The sequence below is a fragment of the Mustelus asterias genome, chromosome 15 (genome assembly GCF_964213995.1).
Source record: "Mustelus asterias chromosome 15, sMusAst1.hap1.1, whole genome shotgun sequence".
Classification (NCBI taxonomy): Eukaryota; Metazoa; Chordata; class Chondrichthyes; order Carcharhiniformes; family Triakidae; genus Mustelus; species Mustelus asterias.
Genome location: NC_135815.1, coordinates 85,048,063 through 85,066,930, shown reverse-complemented (window position 1 = coordinate 85,066,930; position 18,868 = coordinate 85,048,063). Strand labels below are relative to the sequence as shown.

General features: G+C 42.9%; 1 protein-coding gene across 1 annotated transcript in view; it reads right to left on the bottom strand.

Annotated features, from left to right (window-relative positions):
* The window catches only part of adgb (androglobin), a 287,462-nt gene that overhangs the window by 177,248 nt on the left and 91,346 nt on the right, over positions 1-18,868 (bottom strand). The window contains exons 9-11 of the mRNA XM_078230490.1: positions 13,406-13,500; positions 9,631-9,805; positions 2,191-2,281 (exon numbers count right to left, since the gene is read on the bottom strand). Of these exons, the coding sequence (XP_078086616.1) occupies positions 2,191-2,281; positions 9,631-9,805; positions 13,406-13,500 (361 nt within the window). The remainder of the gene's footprint in view (positions 1-2,190; positions 2,282-9,630; positions 9,806-13,405; positions 13,501-18,868) is intronic.

Here is an 18,868-nt window from a genome sequence, read left to right as displayed (position 1 = left end):
AGATCCCTCTGTTCCTCTGAGCTTTCCAGTGTCCTGCCATTCATTAAAAACTCCCTTGTCTTGTTTTTCTTCCAAAGTGCATTACCTCATACTTAACAGGGTTAAATACCATCTGCTATTGCTCTGTCCATCTGACCAACCCATCTATATCTTCCTGTAACCTATGACTTTCTTCTTCACTATTAACCACCCTACCAACCTTGTTATCTGCAAACTTGCTCATCATCGCCCCCACATTTTCATTTATGTATATAACAAACAATAAGGGTCCCAGTAATGATCTTTGTGGTACAACCCACTGGACACCAGCCTCCAGTCACTCAAACAGCCTTCTACCACTACTCTTTCTATTCTATTACTAAGCCAGTTTCTGATCCGTCTCGCCAAGACCTAGCTTGGCTGGTGGTGGTGAGAAAGGCCCATCCTGTCAGAACCTTCGTACACACCTGGAGTCTCACCGCATCTGCATGTTGCCCTCAAGGTGACTGTGGTGGAGAAGAGATCGTTGTCCACTGCCTTATGGAATGTGCCCTTGCAAAGAAGGTCTGGAGAGAGACGAGGTGATTTTTATCGAGGTTTATCCCAGGCAGCTCTGTGAAGCAAGACTTTGTGCTCTAAGAGCTGTTTCCAGGGATGCACATTGAGACAAATATCAGCTGTTGCTGGAGGGTCATCAACTCAGTCAAAGACACTTTTTGGTCTGCCCGAAACTTGTTGGTCCTCCAGTGCAAGGAATTGTCCCTGACCGAGTGTTGCAGACCGGCACACTCCAAAGCCCAAGACTACGTGTTGAGGGATGCACTAAAGTTTGGGACAGCCATTGCAGAGAGCCAATGGGGGAAGGTCTAAGACCTTTCAGCCGCAGTGAACTGAGGGGAGTGAAACTATACAGGACCCCCGGTATAGTTGTGAGCTGTAAGACTCATGTTGAATGTATGCAATGAATATTACATGTATTACAATTGTATTGAAGCACCTCAGAATGCAACTTAATCTAGGTAGACAACTTAAATACCTTTGCACCATTTGTAATGGCCATTTTGAAACATCTGTAATGTTTCTTTGATTGTATTGAAGAAGCTGAAGAGTGCAACATGATGCATGTAGAAAACCTGAATATTGTTGCACTTTGCATGATGGCCATTTTGAAATGTCTGTAAAATTATTTCAGATATTTTCTGAATAAAGTACATTTTTGCAAAAACAAAGTGGTCTCGGTCACTGAACTGGTAAACCATAAACATAGAGCAATGCTCATTAGATGTAAAAATCATGCTGTGGCAGGCATGGGTGAGCTGTACTGTTAAAAGAGTTAAACTCACTGAAGTAAGTTAAGGCTCCTGCAATTGCATTCAATCTTGTCAACCTAGAAATGGAACAACTGAAATTATGGATTCTCATGGGGGAGGCAGTGGTTTACTGGTGTTATCACTGGATTAATAATAGAGGCCCAGGATAATGTTTACTGTCTGAATTCCAGACAGTAAAATTTGAATTCAATAAAAGCTGGAATTACAAGTCTAATGATAACCATTAAACCATTGTTGATTATCATAAAAGCCCATCTGGTTCACTAATGCCCTTTCGGGAAGGAAATCTGTCATCCTTACTGGTCTGGCCTACATGTGGTTCTATGTGTGGTTGACTCTTAAATGCACTCTGAAATGGCCTAGCAAGCCACTCAGTTCAAGGGCAATTAGGGATGGGCAACAAATGTTGGCACAGCCAGCGACATCCACATCTAATGATTAAAAAAACCTCTTGCACATAAAAAGATGTTCCTAGAGATTTATTAAATTTAAAACATAATTTTGTCTTCTTATCATGTTGTCGTTCCCTCATCTTAATTCACTATTTCTTTCCCTCTTTCTCTTCCTTTTTCTATTTGACTCTAATTGATCCTACTTCCTTCTTTGTCATTCCAATTGTTTCATTCTTTGTTCTCAATCTCACTGATTATGGAAATATTTTATGGGTCCTGTCATTCACCAAGGTCCCAGTTTGCCTCCTTACCTTTGCAGCAATTTATGGCACAAAATATTTTTGAGCTGCAGAGTGAGATAAAAAAACAGGTTTGAGTATACCATATGATGTTTCTCCTCCAGAAAAGTTTAGGACAATAATTCCTTCTTAGTAAGAAAGAAAACAAGAGTGAAACAGAGCAGTTTTTCTCCCAGTGGTTTTACTCACCTTGCTGGAGGCATGTTTGTTGTGCCTATCTTGTAGTCAAGCAATGGGCTTGAAATTTCAACAAATTGATCAGGCTTCGCTACTTTGGGCTCTGGCAAGCAGAAGAAATGATTAATGCATTACTTTTATCAGTTCCTGAAGAAGCGGCATTGACAGGTATGAAGAGCTTGAAAACTATTTGTCACACGGTTGTAGCAATCCAGTTGAAACATGGGAAATTAATTCACGTGTCACGGTGAAATGGGCACATTTCTCTTTTATAGTCAGTCCCTATTAGAGCAGTCAAAATTACACTGGAGAAGATAGTGGATAACTGTAGTGCAATAGTAATATTATTTTCAGATATTCTACGTATAGTTATGGTGATATGGTGATTATGTTTCAGGGTTAATACTCCAGAGTTCAAATCCCACATAGCAGTTTCAAAATTTAAATTCAGTTTAAAGATCTGGAAAAAGAGAAGATGCTATCAGTAAAAGTTATCATTGTGACATTCGTGTACCTTTAAGAAATGTTTCTTTTAAAATCATGTTCTCTGCAGCTATCATAGCTTTGTTTTTTTTTTCATTATGACACCGGCTGGCTACTAGAAGTCCTTTTATTGCTATTTCAAGGGCTTAAATGGGGTTTTGTTTATTTTTACTATGGGCCTCAGGTACTTTCTGGGATTACGTTTATGACCCTGCATTGTTAGGAGAAAGTTTGGACAGTTTTTTTGCCTTCCTAGTGAATTTAAGGTTTCATTTTCTGTTTGACTGCTGGCTTCAGTTTAGTTTAGAAGGGACATCAAGCTGAAAAGAAGTGTTTCTCTCTCCCTGGTTTTAGAAATTCTGCTGTTAGCTGAAAGCAAGGCTTCTTGCCTTCTTGGAGTGGAAAATCTGCTGTTGGTGGTTGGCTTGCCTAGAGTCTCTCTCTCTCCTTGGTGTTCTGGGAAGCTGTTCTGACTACAAACTGTTCTGGGTTTATCCAGAAGATTGCTAGAAGTTACAAGGCTGAGAAGTCAACAAGTTTCAATTCTCCAACCAAAGGACTCAGTTCCAATATCACATGAGCATTCATATTTGCTGTGTTAAACCTGTGGAAAGGTTTGCTTGATTGGAACATTTTAGATATATTTGTCAAGGGTTATACATTATCGTGGTTGTTTTGTTTTTGTTTGTAATTGATAAATGTTATTGCTAATTTTCTTTCTATACATGTTAACTGTATTCTTAAATAAACTTTGTTTGATAAAAGCTCCCTAGGGGGTCATTTGAATCATACCTGAAGTGAAGTATATCATGCTTACCCTAGCCAAATTCAAAGTGATCCAGGTGGGCTTCATAAAACATAAAAATGACCTGAATTATAACATCATGCAGCTGTCAGATTGTTGTAAAAACCCAGCTAGTTCACTACCATTTATATGGAAGCAATCTGATATCTTTATTCTGTCTATGTATCTGTGACACCAGTCGCAAACTATGTTGACTCTTACCTGCTCTCTCAAATGGCAAGATCAGCCAATCAGTTGTAGCAGGACAAATGGGGATGGGAGTACTGAGATATCAAGGAGGAATAAAGGGGGGAGAAAGGAGTCTTAAATATTTTTCAATGTTTTAAATCACTTCATCTAATGTTATGCCTACTTTGTTAGTCTTCCTGATAAATAAGCAAAATAACTGTTCAATATTCTACAATTTGACTGCTTATCCTATGCGTCCCTCAGAAGAGACTTGACCACTGGCAACATAAGTAGCACCCTTCCTGATGTGTTAGAGCAAACATGCAAAGTATTCAATAAAATTCCGATGTGTAGAAAGTCAACTCTCAGCAAAAGTATTTTGAATCCTCTCTTTCCCAATACAAGGTTATAAAGCAGCTGTAAGTACTGGGTACTTATTGTAATCTTTCCAAGATTAGAATCATAGAATCCCTACACTGCAGAGGAGGCCATTTAGCTCATCGAGTCTGCACTAACAATCCCACCCAAGCCATAGCCCCGTATGTAACTCCATGTATTTCAGAACATAAGAACATAAGAAATAGGCGCAGGAGTAGGCCATCTAGCCCCTCGAGCCTGCCCCACCATTCAATAAGATCATGGCTGATCTGATAGTGGTTTAGTTCCACTTACCTGCCCGCTCCCCATAACCCTTAATTTCCTTATTGATCAGAAATCTATCTACCTGTGACTTAAACATATTTAACGAGGTAGCCTCCACTGCTTCAATGGGCAGAGAATTCCAGAGATTCACTACCCTCTGAGAGAAGAAGTTCCTCCTCAACTCTTCTAAACTGACTCCCCCTTATTTTGAGGCTGTGTCCTCTAGTTCTTATTTCCTTTCTAAGTGGAAAGAATCTCTCTGCCTCTACCCTGTCTAGCCCCTTCATTATCTTATATGTCTCTATAAGATCTCCCCTCAGCCTTCTAAACTCCAACGAGTACAGGCCCAATCTACTCAATCTCTCCTCATATGCTAACTCCCTCATTTCCGGTATCAACCTGGTGAACCTTCTCTGTACTCCCTCCAAGGCCAAAATATCCTTCCGCAAATAAGGGGACCAAAATTGCACACAGTACTCTAGTTGCGGCCTCACCAGTACCTTGTACAATTGCAGCAAGACCTCCCTGCTTTTATACTCCACCCCCTTCGCGATAAAGGCCAACATTCCATTTGTCTTCTTGATCACCTGCTGCACCTGCAAACTGAGTTTTTGCGATTCGTGCACAAGGACCCCCAGGTCCCTCTGCACAGTAGCAGGTTGTAATTTTTCACAATTTAAATAATCCATTTTACTATTATTCCTTCCAAAGTATTTACCCTGCTAATCCCCCTGACACTAAGGGGCAATTTAGCATAGCCAATCAACCTAACCCACACATCTTTGGAATGTGGGAGGAAACTGGAGCATTTGGAGGAAACCCATTCAGACACGTGGAGAATGTGCAAACTCCACACAGTCACCCAAAGCCGGAATTGAACCAGAATTGAACCGTTGCCGGGGGAGGTAGTGGAAGCGGATACGGTAGTGACTTTTAAGGGGCGTCTTGACAAGTACATGAATGAGATGGGAATAGAGGGACACAGTCCCCGGAAGGGTACGGGGTTTTGGTTGAGTCGGGCAGCATGGTCGGTGCAGGCTTGGAGGGCCGAAGGGCCTGTTCCTGTGCTGTAATTTTCTTTGTTCTTTGTTCTGATCCCTGGTGCTGTAAGACAGCAGTGCTAGCCACTGTACCAATCTTCCATATTGCAATCATTGTTGAGGAGTAGTGTGGCAGGCGCTGAAGGATTTGCTATAGACTTCAAGGCTTCTGCACATGTTCCAGACACAAGTGTACAAATAGATATTCCACTTGACATTTAGTGCGACTGAGAGAATGAGCAGAACAAGCTGCTGGTAGAGGAAGAGGAGAAGAATGGGGAGAAGAGCTTTCAGCAGAAGGCCATTTCTGCCCAGATTGTTCAGGGCAAAGAACAATGTGTGAACAGTGACTTGGTGATACAGAACTTGACTATTGCTGAAGAAAGTGACATGACGCCAAAGGTTTTCATCTTGCACTCATCAGGACAAACACAAGAAGGCCAAATAGCAACAATAATTTATACTATAGGAGAAAATGTTACCAATTGGTTAGTAAGTTGACTTGGATTGGCCAAGGCATTACTATGGAGAAAGCAATAGGAAACTGTGAGCTCCTTAAGCTTCTCGGTAATTCAAAAGCACAAGGCTTGAACATATACCTTTTGTTTGTAGAGAACATGTTCCTTTGTACAAATGTATGTTGCTTCCAACAAGTGTAAATGATCCACATTATCATAATTTGGTTGTTAGTGTAGCTATCAGCACACTCACGATTGTTCAGCAAATGTTGCCCAATTGCGGAATCATATCCAACAGTATACATTTTGTTTTGGGATTTGCAAGTGCAGGCTGGCTGAGTACAGCCAGTAGTCTGCAATAGAGTCCTCGCTAGTCTCCACCTTCCACCCTCTATAAGCTGAAGATGATACAAAGCTCTGTTGTCCATTACAGCAGCACTCTCTAACCTACACTGGTTTCCAGTTGAGCAACACCAATTTAAAATTCACATCTGTCTTTTCTCATCCTTCCATAGCCTTGCCTTTCCCATCTCTGTAACCTTCTCTAGCCCTACAGCTCTGAGTTAACTACACTCAGTCTATTCTGCTCTCTGCAGATTGAGTTTATTGTTCCACCATTGCACTAGTGCCTTCTGTTGCTGGGATCCCAAGCTCTGGAATGATGTTCATAAACTGCTCCACATCTCTTTTCTTAAGAAACTTACTTTACCAAGATTTTGACCATCTGCCATAATAATTCCTTACATTGCTCAGTATTGCTTCTTGTTGCACGATGTGTCTCTGAAGCATCTTGTGATGCTTTAGTAGACCTAAGGCATTACACAAATGTTTGGGGGAAGGATGAAAGGGTAATGGATAGAATAGCAAATGACAGGAACTCAATCAGGGTGTAACAATGCTGAAACCATCTTGTCAACATCTGAATATAAATAATTTCCAATCCATCCTGTTATACTGGATTCTTTGTCTTATTCATTTCCAATGTGCCTCTAATCTGTTAATGGTCACAAATGTTCTCCCTTCCAATTCCTTACTCTTCTGCTTTACTGGAGGCTTGTACATCACAAATTTGGTATCTTCTATTAACTTTCAAGATTACAAGACAAAAGAGTCCCATAAAGTGAAAATACATGAGTGCAACATTAAGAAAAATGAAAATTTAAAGACCAAATAATTTTAGTTGTGTGGTGGCCTTTGACTTGGGAGCAATAACAGTAAGGAAAATTTGTAATTACTTTAAAATGTTTGGGAAATCTGAAATTGTTACCAAAAACCTTTGAAGAAAGGACTTTTGAATGTTCATTTCAATTGTAAAAAGGTCAAATGTAATTTGTTTGGATAATGAGAAATACTGATGCATGTGGCCTTACGAACCTTGAGCTTGAAACAGTGCCAACAGGAAGGGAGTTAAAATGCAGAAGTGATGTGGCAAAGACAAAGAAAAACAGAGAGCTGAGATTTGAGAAGATTTTGGAAAGAAGTGCACCATACAGGGAAGATTGCATAGTAGAACCCTGTTTACACAGAAGTGACTGCCTGTGGAGAATCAGCTAAATTGAAGAAAATGGACTGGGATTCTTGGAAGTACATGCGACTGAAACTGGGGCCATATAGCTGAGGTGGACAGCCTACTAACCTTGTGAGATAGTCATTGTTGTGTTATGTAAGGCATGGGATATTCATAATTTAAGGTATGAACCTATTCAACGTGAACACTGAGCAGAGAAACCGTTCAAAACATTAGTTTAAAAAGGACACTGTGCCTACAAAATGTCCATTGAACAATGGGTGACACTGCTATATGGATTCCATAATCCAGTCAATGAACCGACTCACTGTTTAATAAGGACAAAAAATGTATTCCAGCCTCAATGATGTTAATTACGCATACCATGAAAAAACATCAGAAGGCATTTCAGAGTTGAAAGGGTCTTTAAAATAAAACATGGTTTTAATTCTTCAAAGTGGATTTATTGATCAATGGGACAGTTATCCAGAGCAATAATCTGGTGGACTGATGCGACGACAATAATCTCTCCTTCAATATTAGCAAAATGAAGGAGATCGTCATCGACTTCAGAAGGCATAGTGGAGAACATGCCCCTGTCTACACCAACAGGGATGAAGTGGAAGTGGTCGAGAACTTCAAGTTTCGAGGTGTCCAGATCACCAACAACCTGCCTTAGTCCCTCCACGCCGAATAAAGCTCACCAATGCCTCTACTTCCTCAGGAGGCTAAGGAAATTTGGCATGTCCACTATGACTCTCACAAACCTTCACAGATGCACCATAGAAAGTATTCTTTCTGGTTGTATCACAGCTTGGTATGGCTCCTGCTCTGTCCAAGACCGCAAAAAACTGCAAAGGGTTGTGAACGAAGCTCAGTCCATCACGCAAACCATCCTCCCATCCATTGACTCTGTCTACATTTCCCGCTGCCTCAGAAAAGCAGCCAGCATAATCAAGGACCCCATGCACTTGGATATACTCTTTTCCACTTTCTTCCATCGGGAAAAAGATACAAAAGTCTGAGATCACATACATACCGACTCAAGAACAGCTTCTTCCCTGCTGCCGTCAGACTTCTGAATGGACCTATCTCATCTTAAGTTGATCTTTCTCTAAACCCTAGCTATGACTGTGATACTACATTCTGCACTCTCTCGTTTCCTTCTCTATGCACGGTTAAGGGGTCATAGTTTTGAGGATTCACTTGTTAGAACAACCTTGTTTGTCCTTTTGAATCTTTAGATAAGAAATGCTGTCTGCAGAAAAAAAGACACAGAAGATGCAGTTACACTTGAGTAACATTGACTCTGCCTAAGTCTGTGCTTTCTCTGGTGCACACAATGGATGACTGTCTACCTGAGCATCAACCCATGCATGAACTAACTATTCATTGGCTGAAGAAACTATCAGAAACCATCCTCATCCCTTCAAGAGGATTCCTGCAAAGCTCTACTACCCTGGATATTGAAATCCCTTTAACTGACACCTTGACTAAAGAGGATTTCTCATCAGACCTCCAATCTTGGTGTTCAGGTTACCTCAGACAAGTGGCATATGCATATTTCCCTTTATTTTCCTTATAATTTGTAACAGCGCACTATCTTTTATCTCTGTAATTTTTCTTGTGTGAGGGGTGGCACGGTGGCACAGTGGTTAGCACTGCTGCCTTACAGCACCAGGGACCCGGGTTCGATTCCCGGCTTGGGTCACTTTCTGTGCAGAGTTTGCATGTTCTCCCCGTGTCTGCATGGGTTTCCTCCGGGTGCTCCAGTTTCCTCCCACAGTCTGAAAAATGTGCTGGTTAGGTGCATTGGCCATGCTAAATTCTCCCTCAGTGTACTTGAATAGGCGCCAGAGTGTGGCGACTAGGGGATTTTCACAGTAACTTCATTGCAATGTTAATGTAAGCCTACTTGTGAATAATAAATTAAAAAAAAAATATGAGTGAGCGAAGTGGCATTCATTTTGGGTTATTTAGAGATTTTAAAAATCAACAATTACTTCTTTAAAATGAAATTCTCCATTTTTTTGGGGCGGGCGTGCTGAAACAAAACTTTCCTATTCTTTAAATTCATAGAGATTTGAAAAGGGTACAGGGTTGTCAGCAGTTCTCTTTCAACCTAATCATGACAGTTGTATCTGTTCTTCCATGTATGATTTATAGTCTGTACTGACCATGATTTGCCTATTGAGTCATGTTGATTGTGATTCGGGTTAGAGATAAAGTTACGAAAAGTGAAATTCTGTTGGTCATTTTTTCACTTGGGTAATGTTCAGAAAATTTGGTTATTTTGGTTTCTAGATCCCCACAAGATCATAACAATTGTCAAATTTGAAGTAACAATACCTTTTGGATCAGCTATTGGAAGAGCACGGTTTCGTGGTCGGATAAGCTTCCATCTTGGAATCTGAATTACCTCTGGTGGGTCTACGAGGGGACAGGATCTGGTCCTTGTAACCAGCACTGGGTGGCTATGTACATGGGAAAGTCCATAGTGTCGCAACTTCTCTGACGATTCAGCCTACAAGGCGCAAAAGAACCACAAACTCAGTGAATTGAAACAAAACATATGATGATTATGGTAATGTAACGATTATTCTCTTTGAGATTTCAATGTAAATTGCTGTGTGAACATAAACATAAGAACATAAGAAATAGGAACAGGGAAGGAATGTTTGCTCAACGTCTCTGCCATTTCCTCATAATAACTTATCCTACCTCTGCCACCAAGAAACCAATCTTTACTGTAGCTAATCTCCTTTTTATGTCTTTATAAAAGCTCTTTCAACCTGTTTTTTATATTTCTGGCTAGTTTATTCACATGATTTTTTTTCCCTTTTTAATCACATTTTTGGTTGTCATTTACTTGTTTATAAAACTCTCCCAATTCTTAGGCTTACTGCCTTTCTTTGCAACATTAGAAGCCTCTTCTTTGCCATCTTTAATTCTTTTGTAAACAATGTACGGATCTTCCTTGCTGAGCTTTTTTTGATGGAATGTTGTATTTTTGTTGAAAGTGATGACATTTCTTTAAATGCTTAGCATTGTTTATTTACTGCCATTCCTTTTGGTCTATTTATCCAATCAAGATTAGTCCGCTCTTCCTTCCCACCAATGTAATTTTAAAAAAGTTTCTTCATTTGGACTCAAACATGTCACTCTCAAATTTAAATGGAATTCAGCTGCATTATGAGCATGACTTTTTTCTTATGAGATTACTAATTAACCCTGCCACATGGATCAACACTGGATCTAAAATGGCTCTATCCATAGTTGGTTCCACAAAGTATGATTGTAAAAAATTATTGCGAAAGCACCATACCTTTGCCTAGTGGATCTGTTCAGTTCATAATAGGATTATAATCCCAATTATACAATCATACGCCAGAATTTTACTGTCCCGCCCACCATGGAAATTGGAGCGGGCGAGAGGCGAACCATGGGAAGGTCCATTGACTTCAGGTGGGATTTTATGGTTTCAGGATGAGCGAGGCTGTAAATTTCCATCCATAGAATCCATAAAGTGCAAAAGGAGGCCATTCGGCCCAACGAGCTTGCACCGACAACAATCCCACCCAGGCCCTATCCCTGTAACCCCACGTATTTGCTCTGCTTGTCCCCCTGACACTAAGGTTAATTTAGCATGGCCAATCAACCTAACCCACACATCTTTGGAGTGTGGGAGGAAACTGGAGCACCCGGAAGAAACCTCGTATTCCAGGGAGTACATGCAAACTCCACACAGATAGTCATCCGAGTTTGGAATTGAACCTGAGTCCCTGGCGCTGCGAGGCAGCAGTGCTACCACTGTGCCACCATGCCCCCCATTAATACATTGCTTTTGTTACAATGTCTCATTATTTCTTGCTTAATGTTCTGTCAAATGGTATAACTATTATTCAGGGTCATATAAACTACTATTACCACCATTTCCTGATCCTTGTTATTCTTAATCTCGGCCCATACTGATTCTACTTCCTGATCTTATAGGCCTTTCTCACTACTATCCCTATGTCATATCTGAAGAGACTAGGGATGCACAGTAATATCAACCAAGGAACACAGTGTAATCCAGAACAGCAGCACACTCCCAATGCCAAATGAGTTCAGAAGTTTGAGAAATCAACCATAAGCACAGTCTCAATGGTATAAAAGATCAGTCCTTACCCACACTGGTTTCCTATCGAGGAAAGCAGATTTTAAAAATCTTTCTTCTTTTATCATTCAACAAGATTGATCACTCTATCGTCTTTCACATTCTACCTCTTGGGAACCACCCTTGTATGGCTTTTCAGATGGGACTTGTCCTTTTCCCATCAATTGCCTATTGGCCTCTATAGATTCAATTCTCTGGGGACCTGAATGCATAACTTCCGACTCAGAGGGGAAAACGCTACGGCTAACATTTATTTATATAAATCTAGAAGGCAGCCCAAATGTGCTTTGTGGAGAAAAATAAAAACTTTGAGCCAGATTTTGGCTACTGAGGCACGTAGTTCAATTCAAAAAATGATCTGACTCACCAGATCCGCCTCAGTAAAATGCAATTTTTGCATCAGGGATGGGATGGGGGGCAAAATTGAGTCAGATCTGCCAACCCTGGAGGTGGTATGTAGGCTGCCACTTGGATGTGCAGATCCCAAACTGGCCAGTTAGAAGGCCCACCTTGTTTTTTTGCCCCAGTTGTTTGGTCCTCTTGCCCTCACCCCCTTGGCCCCTCATACCCTCTATGTCAACTCAATGACAACCCATGTCCTGCCCATTCCCATGGCCTTTCATGCCCTCCAGGCCACCTCCATAGCTACTCACCCAGTATGGGAAGACCTCAGGAGCCATGTGGAGATGAAAACTATAAACATCTGACAATCTAATACAGTTCTCACTCATTTACACTTGATAATGGAAACCTTCCATTCATAAAATCCAACCAAATCTTTTGCAGCTTTTTCAAAATTCTCCTAAAAAATGAAACAAACTGCTATTCAGATCCCACATCAAAGACAGTTATTGCTTTAATAATTCCTTTAAGCTTTCATTCAAACTATGAATACTGAACTCCCTGTATTGTAGCTTTTGGAACTCAGTCAAGCCTTCATAATAGCACATGGAGACATGTCAACAAAGAGCTCCACTGAAACTGCACTACTGGATGCAACATTTTCTTCTAACCTATGCCTGTCAATCAAAGCAATTGAGCAAAAGGTTTTTGGACTCTCACCAACAGCCACAGTTGATATTTTTAAAGTTTAAAGAATGGGGCAATTAAAAAACTTCAGATCTTGACAGTTATACAGACCTTAATTGCCCTTCAAGAGCATTTGTATCTACTCCATCAATTTGTGACTTCCGCACTGTGGCTTAAGCTCTTGGACCAGCCAAACTGGCATCTGTCTGAATTCAGCACTGAGTTCTCAGCATTGAGAAGTGGCACTGCTGAGTTTGAGTTTCCTGCCAGTGTCAATCAGGCCACGTCCCTTGCCCCACCAGAAAAAATTGGACCAGTCAGAAATGGAGCCGGGACTTCTACATCTGGGGCCCGGCCCATGTCCTGAGCTCTGAGAATCCAGGCTGATGCTCCCACCGCAGGCAGTGGTGCATACATCAAGAGGTTTGTTTTTTAAAAAAATCTTTCTTTTTGAGGTGCTCCCATTTGCGACTTTATCAAGAAGAGTCAAATATTTTTACTGAGGTGCATTTTTTTAGATGACCCCTAATAACCCACTAATGTGGGAAAATACAACACATTGGACGGCATGGTAGCACAGTGGTTAGCACTGCTGCCTCACAGTGCCAGAGGCCCGGTTCGATTCCCGGCTTGGGTCACTGTCAGTGTGGAGTTTGCACGTTCTCCCCATGTCTGCATGGGTTTCCTCCGAGTGCTCTGGTTTCCTCCCACAATGCAAAAGACGTGCTGGTTAGGTGCATTGGCCATGCTAAATTCTCCCTCAGTGTACCCGAACAGGCACCGGAGTGTGGCAACCAAGGGATTTTCACAGTAACTTCATTGTAGTGTTAATGTAATCCTACTTGTGACTGATAAATAAACTCTACTTTATTATCACCAGAATAGTGACCAAGGATAAAATGTCCAATAATGTAAAACAGTGTATGCAGCTATTACCATTTGTCCAAGTAAAGAAATCTTCTTGTCTGACAGCTGAAGTGGGAGGTAGGTAGCGTACATCAGCATCTGTGGCATCATTGGTGTAGGAAGACCTAGAACACAAAGAACATAAAACATTTTTTTTTAAAGTACAGTGAAACACTTGAGGACGGGATTCTCTGGCCCCACTCACTGCTGAGATCATCCGATCCCACCAGAAGTCAATGGAATTTTGACCGGGCCACTGATCTCCCAGGACAGGTTCCACCACGGCGGAGTCAGAAAATCTCGGCCTTGGTTAACTTTCATTTCCTACATTACATGAGGAACTACTTTTCAAAATTACTTTCAATCTTCTGCTCTGGAGTCTAGGTTTGTTGGTGGGTGTGGAAATGGGATTGATTGTCACTGGCGGTGGCAGGGGGAGAGACTGGTCATGTACAATCTTGCACTGGTTAGCTCATTAAGAATGCAACTGCGGGGTGTTTGCTGTTTCACATGGCGGGGCAGGCAGGAATTTGCTGCCCCTGCCCTTACCTCATGGGCTCGAACGTCCATGAGGTAATTTACCTCATATTTACAGGGCACCCGGACAGTCATTCACTCACTTCAGGCCAAGAGCTCTGGATTACTCATCCATGATGCCACAGAGGAGAAAATAGCATGCTGCTCCGTGGTTCAGCAAAGTCTCCCTGCAGACTTTCCTTCAGGCCGTCCAGAAAAGGCAGCAGGTGCTGTTTCCCATAATGGCAGCAGGAGGCCTCCTGTCTGACTACAGCGGCCTGGACAGAGGTCACAGCAGAAGTTAGCGTCCATGGGATTCGGCACAGAAATGTTCAGCAGTGTTACAAGAGGATGAATGATCTGCTGAGCTCTGCAAGGGTAAATGCACGGTCCTCCCACTGCAAACTGACATGCTCATCAGGTAGTCTAAGTGTGCGAGTGCACTGGGATGTCATACAGGGGCTTGGGTGGCAGCACTCACCAGCAGGTAGGACGTATGCACTGTTTGTGTGCCAGTCACTTCATGCTCTCAATCTCATATCAGTTGCAGTACAACTCGCTTCTTAATCACTTAGTGGGGAGGGATAAGTTGCTTTCATGAGCATAACAATGAATCATGTCATCCTGAATTGCTTATGCAACCATTGGCATGATGATCAAGCCTTCCGTCTTTCTGCAGGAGAAGAATACCCACATGTGCAAGAGCTCCCAGAATGGAACTGGACTTCCGGGCATCAGGATCTTTATCACTTTCGAGGAGATGGCTGCTGAGTCTGCTGGGAGGAGCAGACCATGCCTCTGCTGAGGCCAAGATAGGATTCCTCAAGGAAGCCAGTGAGAAGGTCTCCAATCTGGAGTTATCAGCTGCGCCCAGTGAGTGAGAGATGTATCTAATTAAGGAGCCTGCTTAGTCAATACTAAATCTTTATTTTCTCCATCCCAGGTATCAGCAAGAAATGGGAGAAGACAGCTACCCAGATCAGGGTAGCTCCAGCCCCAAACCCATACTGTCCTCTGAAGAGAATGTCTCAGACGTTTCAGAGGATGTACCATCATAGCGTTCACTTGCATCCTTCACCAGTGTAGATTCACTCACCTCAATGGGTCCAGGCTCTAGAGTAGCTTTGGAGTCACAATCACATCGCTGACACAGGTCGATAGCTGGAGGAGGATGTGACAGCCGAGGTCTCTGATACTTGGAGGCTTGTTGGAGACCAGGCCCCCGATGAGCCCCAAACACATGATGAGCCTCTGGACTCGGTTCTAAATTCGAGATGCAGAAACAGGCAGGGGAGCATCAGGCAGAGTTGCCAGAGACTCCATCCACATTCCATGTGCTGTTGTGGCTCCGGTATGTGATTGCTTGGCTGTCTCCATGGAAAGGATGGCAGTCACCTTGAAGGCCCAGGTCCAACAGAAAGCATAGCAGCTGCCGGATTTATGCTCGGATCTGTACTTCATAACTCTAGGCATTGATGCAGTTCAGCAGTGGCTGGGCGAGAGGGGAACAGGTCATCTCAACCTCCCTGCAGGTATCCCTTTTCCTCAAGGAGTCAGGGAGCTGCATTCAGGCAACCACAGGGAGAAGGAGCTCCAGCCAGGCACCACAGGGGCTTCATCCCAGGACACTCTAAATATGCCGTGCCACTCCACACCCCACCCCCTCTCCCCTCTGCCAGTGACCCCTTCACCTTGAGCAAGTCAGGCTGAATAGAGTGCACCTGCACCTGAACAGGAGATCCTTAATCCTAGCAGGCTGGGACCCTCTTGGCCTCAAGCCACTGGAGGATGTCTGCCAAAGTAATCATAATCAACAGGGCATTGTCAGCTGGCTGTCTCCATTTCAGCTTCAGATGTTGAGGCTACACCAAGATGTAGTGGTGGGCGATGGAAGGTTAAGAGGTTTTAAAGGTGTACAATAAAAGTACATAGTTTTGGCACTTGTAAATATTTGTTCACTTGCACTATTTGGAAGTCTCATCGATTCCACCTTGTTGCTAGTTGCTTGAATGTTAGTGGGTATTTAAGGGTCTGGAATGTGGGTCTTCACCAGAGTTCAATCATAAACTCCTATAGATTCACTTCGCTCACATTATCAACATGGTGATTACTCTATAATCCCACATGTGCATGACTAAGCACTGGCCATCAGTTATGAGTGTGTGATCTGGCTACGCATCATGCAGGCTGTTACTTACAGATTACCATGTTCTAACATCATGGTGTTCAGCGAGGTCACTGCATCTCCTGTTGCTGTTGCCCTGATGTCAGATGGAAGTGGATACCATGAGTACTCGAGAGGAGTTATATCTAGTGTGTGAGCGGCAAGGAACATAGTAGATGCAATTTGAGAGACTGAAGCTCTACACTGTCTCCTTAACAGTAGAAAAGCAGAAGCTGTCCTACATATCTGGAAGAAGCTGCGATGGGAACGTTCAATTGTGAATGGCTTTCCCTGCAGATTTTCCATTCTGAGCTAACATGCAGATGAAGGCAATAAGTAATGAGGCAATGGACAAATCAGCTTTGACTGCAAGAGGGATTTGAGTGTAGGATATGTGCGTGTGCATTTGCCTGAAGCCTTTGTGAGACCTCACATGGAGATTTGTAAGGACCAATTGTTTCTTTATCAAGAGTGGCCCTAGATCTCGCATAAAGGCTTTGCAACTGAAGTGCACTGGACATCATTGAAGGACTGGGGTTTGGTCCATGAGGTGAGAGATAGTAGAATGGGCCTCTGTGTTGAAGCATGCTGAGGACAGTAAGGCTATCCATGTGAAGCAGCAACGGCTCCAACAGGGTGCTGCAGGGAGCATGCAGGAAAGTTTACCTTGGCTGGGGTGTCCACAATGACAAATCATGGTAGCATACTAATCCTAAGGACATCTAGGACTGAAGCTTGTACGGTGTCTGTAATTTGAGGGTCCGGAATGCAACTCAGCAACACACAGTGCAGGTGAGCCACTCTCAGTAAGTGGACTACAAGTTAACTTGAAACTTCTTGGCATGTTAAAGACATCAAGGGATATGGGTTTATTGTGAGCCAGTAGCTAACAGGGAACAGGAGCACGATCTTCCCTCATCAATCTGCATGGAGCAGCAATCCTGAGGGGCCAAATGGTGTTCTCATGCTGCTCCCAGCTGTGGACCCACCTATCTGGTTCTGCCTGAAAGAGCTCTCTGCCAGGTCAGACTCCCTATGGGAGCAGGTGTCAGGGTGACATGAGTGCATTCCTGCTGAGTTTAAATTCGATATTGCTTCCAAACTGCCATGCACACGGACTTTGTGAGGGCATAGGTGAAATTACAATTCTACTTACAAGTGCCTGAGGTCCTGGGAGAACAGAGTGCTGTGCAGGCTCTAATGAAGGCATTTAGTACCAAGGCTCTGTTTATTAGCAGAGTTTGGCACATGGAAAGGATTAATCCAAAGGCAGGGCATAGGATAGCTAGTGCAATTTGATGCAGCTATGGTAAATCAAGGTAGATTAGAGAAATATAATCTATTTAACTAAAAAGATGCGAGGGCCTTCCAGCCAGCAGAGGACATAAATCCAAATAGTTAAAGAAATGTGTTGGTGGCTTAATCTGGTAACGATTAGATTGAGATAAGCCTGTCTGCCAAATTGTATTCCTGCTATGGCCTCTGCATGTGTATCTACAACATTCTGGTCTTCATCATCCCCTTCATCATACTCAGCATTGGAGCAGACATTCTGCTCCTTCATGTTTCCCTCAGTCAAGACACCCCCTTTTGTTGCACAAGGTTGTGTGGGATACAGCAGACAATGATCTGGGACACTCTTAGTGGGTTTTGGAAAGTCTCCTCTGAGTGGGCCAAATATCTGCACCTCGTCTTTAGGAGGCCTTGTGTCTGCTTAATCATGGACCTGATGGAGCCATGCGCAGCACTCTATCTCTTCTCTGCGGTCAGCAAACTGGTGTCATCAACCATGTCTTCTGGGCCTATCCCTTGTTCTTGAGGAGCCAGTCCTGCAATCACTGAGATCCTTCAAAAACCTGGAAGTGGGTCAGAGTTCCCTGGGAACCAAGCTCAAACATGTAGACTTTGTCTTCTGTGATTATATCTGAGCTGCATGTGGAATCCTTTCTTATTGATAAATGTGACTGGCTGTTGCCAAGGAGCTCTCAAGACCACATGTGTTAAGTTAATTACACCCCATGCTTGCAAGAAAGCTAGATTGCAAATCCCAATGCTTTTGTAACCTGGCTTTCCGGATCTAGGCAGAGTTTGACAAATAGGTGAGCTCTCTTGAACAGTTGCTGACAGGGAGATGTCACACAAGTCCCCAGTGGAGCCCTGGAATGATCCACTGGCAAAGAAGTTTACGGCAGCTGTGACTTCAATGCCACCAGCTTGGGATTTCCTCCAAACTCTTGTGACCACAACTCATCATGGAGAAGCTGGCTGTGATATATTGTGGTTAGGCCAATACTCTCCAATGCAGTGGGCCCTTCTTGATGCCCTGCTGCCTCTTGCTGCTCAGGCTATTTCTCCTCTTGTCTCTGTGCCAACCTGTGATGGGCCTTTCCCCTTAGGGATGTCCATCTTCCTCCCTTCATCTCTGCCCTGACAGCAGCAGATGGTAAATCAAACAGAATGAATGACAGCTCCAGACCTTGCAAGGATCTTAATGTTATGAGACCCATGAACCAGGAACAAAACTGCTGCTGTGTGGGCTTCACCATGGAGAGGAAAACACAACTGTCATGGTTCGCATCCAGTTGCCTCATGATTATTATTAGGGTGTCCATTTAGTTGGCCAATTGTGCTGAACTTAAACTCCACCCATCCGAAAAGCCCTTTATCCACTTTGATAAATTGAACTTATCATCTAACCACATTTTCCAGTTCTGATTAGAAAATTTATGTGTCACCTTTCAAGCTCATTCTACCACCTTTCACTCTCCCTGTCGCCCACCAACATCCCCCCAATCTTCCTTAACCCACCCAAT